The 8,044-nt window shown below is 32.2% G+C and overlaps 2 protein-coding genes across 2 annotated transcripts; both read right to left on the bottom strand.

Moving 5' to 3' along the window:
- LOC104748801 (protein FAR1-RELATED SEQUENCE 5-like) lies at positions 800–3,251 on the bottom strand. Its single transcript, XM_010470392.1, has 3 exons — positions 2,930–3,251; positions 1,111–2,804; positions 800–865 (listed from the first exon to the last, which is right to left on the bottom strand). Exons 1-3 carry the CDS (start codon positions 3,249–3,251, stop codon positions 800–802), a joined length of 2,082 nt encoding a protein of 693 aa, XP_010468694.1.
- Positions 4,565–5,053, bottom strand: LOC104748800. The gene has a single exon (XM_019237137.1). It carries the CDS (start codon positions 5,051–5,053, stop codon positions 4,565–4,567), a length of 489 nt encoding a protein of 162 aa, XP_019092682.1.

Genomic DNA, 8,044 nt, shown 5'->3' with positions numbered 1-8,044 from the left:
TCTGGTGTGGGTCGATGCAGAATCCTGGTTTGTTATTGTTGATTGTTGATTGTTGTTTGATGGTTAGAGATGTCTCTATTGCTTTTGTATATAACCCAGTAGATGGAGAACAATTCTTGGGTTCACCCCTAGGAGTGAATCCATCTCATTCATCCCCACCTTAATAACCCTTCAATTAGCCATGTCATTTTAATAAAATAATTCATATTATTTAAATAAACCAAAACACTTAAAATTAATTATGGAAACCACTAACTAATTATCTCATGTACGAAAAGGAAAAAATACAGAATTGTAGGGACCACTAACTATTTGTTAAAGTTGTTGCTTTAATTTTCTCCAAGAAGAAATCGATGAACTGCAACTCCAAAATGCAAAAGAAAGAACAGTTTGACCTTATTAATCAAATGGAAAAAACTCAACGATCTGAACAAACACCACAAGTAGTAAATATTTGAATTTGCAGATAGTCTACTTTAGGACGTAGAGAATCACGTAAGTCGAGTAAATGTCAAATCAATATGTATCTAATAACCAGAAAAAAAAAACGAAAAAGAGAATGAGTAACGACTTGGTCTCTAAACAAAAAGATGTAACAAAAATTAAATAGTCTCTAGATAATAATAGAGTTTCAACAGTTTTTTGTGTTGTCCACTTCAAAATAATAGAGCTTAGGCTAAATCACCACAACACTTGTCAAATTCCTACAAAATATAAAATTTCAAATTATAAAAATAAAAGATAATTAAAATATAAAAACTAAAAATAAAATATTTACTTGTAATCGAGAGGAAAATAATTATGTCGGTAAGGTCGGATCAGTGGTAGCAACAGATAACTGGGTATCAGAAATAGGAGTCGAGTCCTGAAACATTTATAGATTTTATCTTGTCATTAGTATACATACACAAATTGATTAAGTCACATTATGGTGGAAATTGAACATAAGCAAAAAAAAAAGAAAATTATTTATCAAATACCTGAAATGATAATTTTCTCTTTGATGTACCACGTTTTTTTTGTTTCAAGAGCATTCAAATACCGACCATGAGGTCCGACTGTTTTGTTCTTTGGTCATCCAACAGTAGCTTTTCTTTTAATTCCACTTACGTTTGAAATTTTCTCATCTTCTTCTCCTTCCACAGGTTCAACATGTGAAGTTGATAGCATCCATGCATTAGCTTTCACAAGTTCCTTTTTCTTTTCCTCTAACTTTTTAAGCAACTGACATGCAGGTTCATTTGCACACATCATCAATTCTACATGTTCAGCAGCAACGGATGCAATCTCACGGAAATTTCGACATAAATGGCTGTAACGCTTTCCAATCGATTGTGTTACAGATCCATTAGTTGTCTCTGTACGATAAGAATATATGCTTCGTAATTTTGCCTCTTTAGTCCATCGATTCAAGATGTAGTTAGATTGAATTCTTCTAACATCCTTCTTATCCAACACTTTCAATGTATGACGACATAAGATCCCAGCAAAAGAATACTTCATGCAGCTACACTCTACTGCTTGGTTTGTAGCATTATAATTAACCAAATGCTCTTTCGATCCACCACGATAAGATACTGTGTATTCATACACCATCTCAGACTTACTGACCTTTTTTGCAACATAATCATCGATAACTGTATATTGCTTCTGAAACAAGCTAAAAACTTCAGGTGTATACACTTCTTCTGCATGTTGCAACATCTCTACAGAAGCAGATAATACTGACAAGGTATGCATCATTTTGAAGTCTGCAGTTAATTCTTTATATCGTCGATCACCCAAAACTCTCTCATAGTGTTCAAAGAAGGACAATAAGTCATAGCTCCTCTTCAAGTATCTTTTCAAAATATTATTCATGCTTTCACTATGTTGTGTGCTCACCATATCTGCTGTAAAAGTATGACGTCCATATACCATTGCCCATTTTTCTCTCACATCAAAAATATTCTTCAAGCATTTATTTTCTGTCAAATTATGCTTCTCAAGCATATTACTCCATGCCAATAACCAATCTTCTTCCCCCTCATGGTCATATACACAATTTCCAAAGTCTGTGGCAAATTGTCCTGGTCCATGAAATAAATGGCTCAACTTCTTTGCAACATTTTGGTAAATATGCCAAACACATAACCTATGCTTTGTTTCAGAGAACACCTTTTCTATTGCATTCGTCATTGCTGCAGACTGATCATTAAGAATTGTTTTTGGTTGTTTTCCAGACATTGCTCCGAGAAAAGTCTCAAAAAGCCACTTATATGACTCTGTGGTTTCATCATATAGTAAAGCAGCACCAAACACAACAGTTTGCTTATGATGATTGACCCCTACAAATGGAGCAAATGGTCTATCATATTCATTGGTCTTATAAGTTGTGTCAAAGCAAACAACATCTCCAAAAAGATTGTAATCACTTATAGACCGATCATCTGCCCAGAAGATATTCGTGATCATATCGTCTTCATCAAGTTGCATTGAATAAAAAAAAGATGAATTATCCTCTTTCTTCTTTTGAAAGTATTCTAAAACTGCTCCAGCATCTCCTTTTACCATTTTTTCCATTCGCTTTCGGTAAATGTAATTTCGATAATCTTTCTCCAAGAAACCCAGATTTTCTCGTCCCCCAACTTCTCTACTCATCATTTCGACGATTGCTTTTGCTGAAGTTCCTGACATCTCAATATCATCAGCATGTTGTGTTTGAGCGACAGAGAACATCCGGTTTCCTTTCATAAAATGCGTCATAGGCGTATCCACTAAATCATGGTTGTGACTCTGGTTGAAAGACACAATCTTAAATTTTCCTGTCCTTTGAAGGTAGCAAGCCATATGAGCTTTACAACCACATCGAGTAATTCGTTGTGAATAAAGAAGCCTCACCACCTTATTATTTTTTTTATCTTCCTCCGTTGTTTTCTTACATTAAAACCATGTACTCCTCCAAACTTTTCATAAGCTTTATGCGCAAATTCATCAGAACTAAACTCCATTCCAATACACAGCTCATCTTTCTTCTCATTTTTTGTGTTTGGTTCTAAAGTAGAAATTTCTTCCGTGTTAACATAGTCTTTTTTATTGGCTATGTCATCTTCTTCTTCTTCCTCAAATTTGTTGTCATCGCTTACTGAATCATATTTTTCTGCCTTATACTCAAACTGTTTTTGACTAAGACAACTGGGTTCACCTGAGGCTGAGACTTGCATACTAGATTCATATTGATCATAATGAACAACTTCATGACTATTCTCCATCGCCACCTGCAGTAATTTGTATGATATGATTGTAAATTTGTTAGTATATCATATTAATTTTGTCAATAAAACGAAAATAAACGATCACACAACAAAAAAATAAAAATAATGATGTTCGAGCATAATTATGATGACGAAGAAAAGAAAATACACACTACAAAGAACTAATGATGACGAAGAAGAGAATTATGAGCATAATACATCGAAAACTGTAGATTCAAGAATTATACATATAGATAAATAGAAATTTGAGAGAGAAGACTAGGGTTAATTGACTTTATATATGAGATTTAAAGTTATTCATTTAAGTATTTTTTTCCTTTTCGTACATGAGACAATTAGTTAGTGGTTTCCATAATTAATTTTAATTGTTTTGATTTATTTAAATAATATGAATTATTTTATTAAGATGACATGGCTAATTGATTGGTTATTAAGGTGGGGGTGAATGAGATGGGTTCACCCCTAGGGGTGAACCCAAGAATTGTTCGTAGATGGGAGGATTGCCTTACTGAGTGTTTATAAAATATTCATGCATTGCAATTTGTGTTTGTGGTGTAGGTAAAGGCAAAGTGTGACCGTGGAATCAAGGCAATGAAGAGGAGGATGTTCTAGGGACTCGTTTGGATGTTGTCTGGCATTGTTAGGTTGCTAGAGTTGAGTCATTAGAAACATTGTTAAGTTGTTGGTTTTATGATTCTTGCTGTTTGGTATTTGGATATTGATTATGTTATAATATTGGTTATTTATTAAAATTGGTATTGGTTATTTCCGCTGTTGAATGTGATTATGGTTAGGTGACTAGTGGGTATAGGACCACTAGTATGATATATATGTCTCTTTTTGTTGTTCTCTTTTTAGGCATTTAGCATTGAATAAGAACTATTAAATATCTAATTAAGATTTCATAAATTAATCGTTTTATGTGGATATTTAAAATATTTTGAGTTTATAAGCTTATGTATAATCACTTCAAGTCTCCAAAGCACATCAAGATGATTTAAAAGCGTGATCGTGAAAACAGTAAAAATAACATGTAAAAAATACATAAACATTTTTTTTTAATAGGAATTTGAAATTTCATATAAGGAATGAAAGGGTTTGTAGAGGTTACAAAAAAAAACCTTTACATGATAGGCTATTCCTTGCCAAAAAAAAAGAAGATATTAAACAAGGAAAAAGGCCTAGAAAACTAGAAAATTACATAAACATGATTTACACACAGATACGAAAATTTACCTTAACAGCCCTTTGAAGCTACTCGTTACGCTTACCTGGTCTGAATTCGCCCTCGAGTGAAGTTCATCTCCGCCCTAACAGCCGCACTTGGCCACCGTCCTCATACTTTCCACGAACGCTTCTGTTTCCACATCATCCGCAAGAATTTCCACCAACTGCTCAGGACTTATCACAAGCTTCACCTTCCACACTCCACGACTACCTCCTCGGCTGCCATTCATAGCCGCCGCTACTGGCGTTTTCCCCGAATACATTCTGTACGGCGTTGATAGTTGGTCGGAAGAATACTGTGGAGTGGTTGAGGCGGCGGAAGAAAGAGGGAGGAGGTAGTAGATGTTACCAGGAATGAGCTCTTCACCGTTGAGAAGCGGCTGGCATGAGTGGCGGAGGCTTAAAGAGTCGTGGATGACGTGGCCGGGAAATTCATTGGTGATGAATTCAGCTAAGACGGGAGGATGAAGCTCCATAACGCCACCGTTTGGAGTCACCACTTTTATCAACGAATCATCGTTATCGTACAATTTTCTTGAACCACCACTGCCTTTGAATACGCAGTTACCCATTATGTATTTTCTTGCTTTCACACAAGCTATAAAGCCTATAATAGTAACTAGCTAGTTATTGTGTGTGTATATGTAATGTATGGAATCCAAAGAAACCAAGATGGAGAAGAGAAGGTTTTCTTTGAGCATATGAAGTATAAAATTTTATTACGACGTAAAAAAGATAAAAAAAAAATTCTGGATGGTCCACCACTTTTCTTGGCTATAGAAGAAGGAAGGTAACGTACGTGCGACAATTTATTATCATCATATTATGATTTTGTTTTTTGTACATATGTATTCCTTTTTAGGGTTATTTTAGAGTATTGGTAATATAGTCTACTTGTAGAATGTTTTGGCAATATCCTATATTATCAAAAGCCTACCGACAGAGACCACGATATGTCGATTTGAGATGTTAATATACGTCAAAATTATCAGTAACATTATCACGACTAGCCCTGGGCATTCGGGTACTCAGGTCGGATTCGGGTAGGAACCGATCGGGTTCGGGTTTTTCGGGTAGAGGAGTTTAGGACCCATTAGGGTAAACAGAAAATATCGGTTCGGGTTCGGTTCGGGTCTTACCGGGTTCGGGTCGGTTCGGATCTAAAATTTCAGAACCTACAAATACCCGAAAAAATTGCATATCATTCGGGTTCGGGTATTTTATACCCGATTACCCAAAATTTAACCAAAAAACCTGAATTTGCCCTGATTACCCGGAAATTTTAATGTTAAATATTAAAATAAAATTTTTAAAATTATTTTTTTTAAAAACTTGGTTAATTTAAAAAAAATTATAGCTAAACATTTCAATATAATTTTGGTTATTTTGAGTATTTTCATCATTTTGCTCTAGGAAAAATAATATTTTTGAATTTTAAATTGTAACTTTGAATAACTATGTTATAAAAATATATATATATATATAACTAATATTCTCTATATATGATTTTATTTCGGGTATGTCGGGTACCCATTCAGTTTTCGGTTCGGTTCCGGGTTCGGTTCCGGTTCTTCGGGTTTAGGAGATTAGGACCCAATAGGGTATTCTACCGGTTCCGGGTTCGGGTTCGGATCCATATTTTCGGGTCGGTTCCAGTTCGGGTTTTCGGATCCGGTTTTTTTGCCCAGGCCTAATCACGACACATATCAAATTACATATCTGAGATTAAAAATTCTATTTTACAAGTGCAAAAAAATTCTATTTTTATCTTTAGAAAGTATAAAAACTAAAATTAATATATATATATATATATATAATATAGAAGAGAATATTTTCTTTTTCAAAAAGAATGTTCACCTAAAGCTGTAAATAACTTGAAAAATATAAAATATATTACATCGAGAAACATTTTATAACGTAAAATAAGCAAATGTGAATATACTTATATAAATATTTTTTCTTTGTTTTTGTTAGTTTTCTCTTTTAGTTGAGGAAAAGGAAAGTAACACTCTTTAAAGATATTGACATAAAAATTATTATATGTAAATATTTTTAATCAGCTTTTTCTATTACAAAATGTTAATATTTTTTTTTGCACTTGTAAACATCATATCTGATCAGTAGGCTTGACACATGTGAGTATGTGATGATTATATTAATGATATTTTTCAAAACAAAATTTAAGAGGTTTTTTTTACCATGTATCAATATGTGATTAATAGACTTTAGCATATGTTATGATCCAGTCAATAGCTAACTTGGAAAACAAAGCTTTATATATATATATATAATATGTAGTGTCTCTTATTTGATTTTAAGTTTTCTCTCCTCATTTTCATTTCTCTAACCAATTTTAACACTTTTCTTTACATAAATTACATAAATGCCACTAACCAAAAAATTATTTGTTAGTGTTAATTAGAACTTAGAATGCTAGCGAAACTGTCATCGAATTCCGATGACATTGCTCACAAGTTTAACTATTTGATAACATGCTAAATAATTTGGTATCACAAAAGTTTACAAATTATATATGTACTCTAAATACATGTTTATCGATTTAAAACTATGAATTATAGTTATATATATATATATATATATATATATAAGTTTGATAGAAAATGATTAGTCTTTCTCTTACATGATAACAAATATAACAACATGTTATATGGAATAATAATGTGCTAACATATAAAAATTCCAGAAATGTTTATCAAATTCTAGTGAAAGTGTTCATAACCGCTTGATGACACTGTTCATCTGAGATCGATGACACTTCATGAAAATTTCTTTTATATAATATATATTTTTTTTATTATACTGTATCGATTTTATAATTTTGTGATAAATAAATAGCTATCATTTGAAAAAAAATTATTATATCATATGAAACAATAACGAGATACATATTACATACTAATATGAATGATTTCCAACAAAATTATTGTTATCACCTACTTTACACATTATCATGTGATAATCTAATATTTATCTGTGTACATTTTTTTTTATAAATATTTTAATTTGATAAGATCCGGTCCAAAACTAATTCATACTACGCGTTGTAACATAATTTAGGAAAATTGAATTCTGATAGTAAAGATTGCAGTTAACCACCTTTGTGACCGATCTTTTGACTCCACTAAATCGCGTTTCCTCACATTGTAGAAATTGACTATAGATCGAGTTTGTAGATTCAGTGATGACAAAGAAAAAAAGACACCTTCCCTATCTAGTAAATTTTATTTGTTATTTGATTAGTATCAGCTAACTTATATATCATCATATGTATTTAATTGTCATGATAACTTAATGGAACATATAAGTTATATGTTAGAATTCTAAAAATGGATGTGACGAAAGCTTTCAAAAGGTTGGAATAAATAATAGAGGAGAATAGAGAAGGAACATGAGAAGTATAACCTATAAGATAAAATTTAGAGGTCACTGGTTCGAGTGGAACGAGACTATATAACATGTTTTAGTCTCGACTAAAAGGAATATATGAGTTTGGAAATATATATTAATTTTTTATTTCTTGATTTATTTGAAACTAAGAAATA

This window comes from Camelina sativa, chromosome 15, assembly GCF_000633955.1.
Source record: "Camelina sativa cultivar DH55 chromosome 15, Cs, whole genome shotgun sequence".
Classification (NCBI taxonomy): domain Eukaryota; kingdom Viridiplantae; phylum Streptophyta; class Magnoliopsida; order Brassicales; family Brassicaceae; genus Camelina; species Camelina sativa.
Note: the sequence above shows the minus strand (reverse complement) of the source record. Positions and strands in the feature narration are given on the sequence as shown.

Bases quoted from the DNA above. Each gene is read 5' to 3' on its own strand.
- LOC104748801 (XM_010470392.1), bottom strand. From the start codon at position 3,251: ATGGAGAATAGTCATGAAGTTGTTCATTATGATCAATATGAATCTAGT. The intron at 2,805-2,929 runs GTTTTAATGTAA...TTCAAAGGACAG, and splicing joins AAAGTTTGGAGGAGTACATG to GAAAATTTAAGATTGTGTCT. The intron at 866-1,110 runs GTAAGTGGAATT...TAAATGTTTCAG, and splicing joins AAGATGAGAAAATTTCAAAC to GACTCGACTCCTATTTCTGA.
- LOC104748800 (XM_019237137.1), bottom strand. From the start codon at position 5,053: ATGGGTAACTGCGTATTCAAAGGCAGTGGTGGTTCAAGAAAATTGTAC.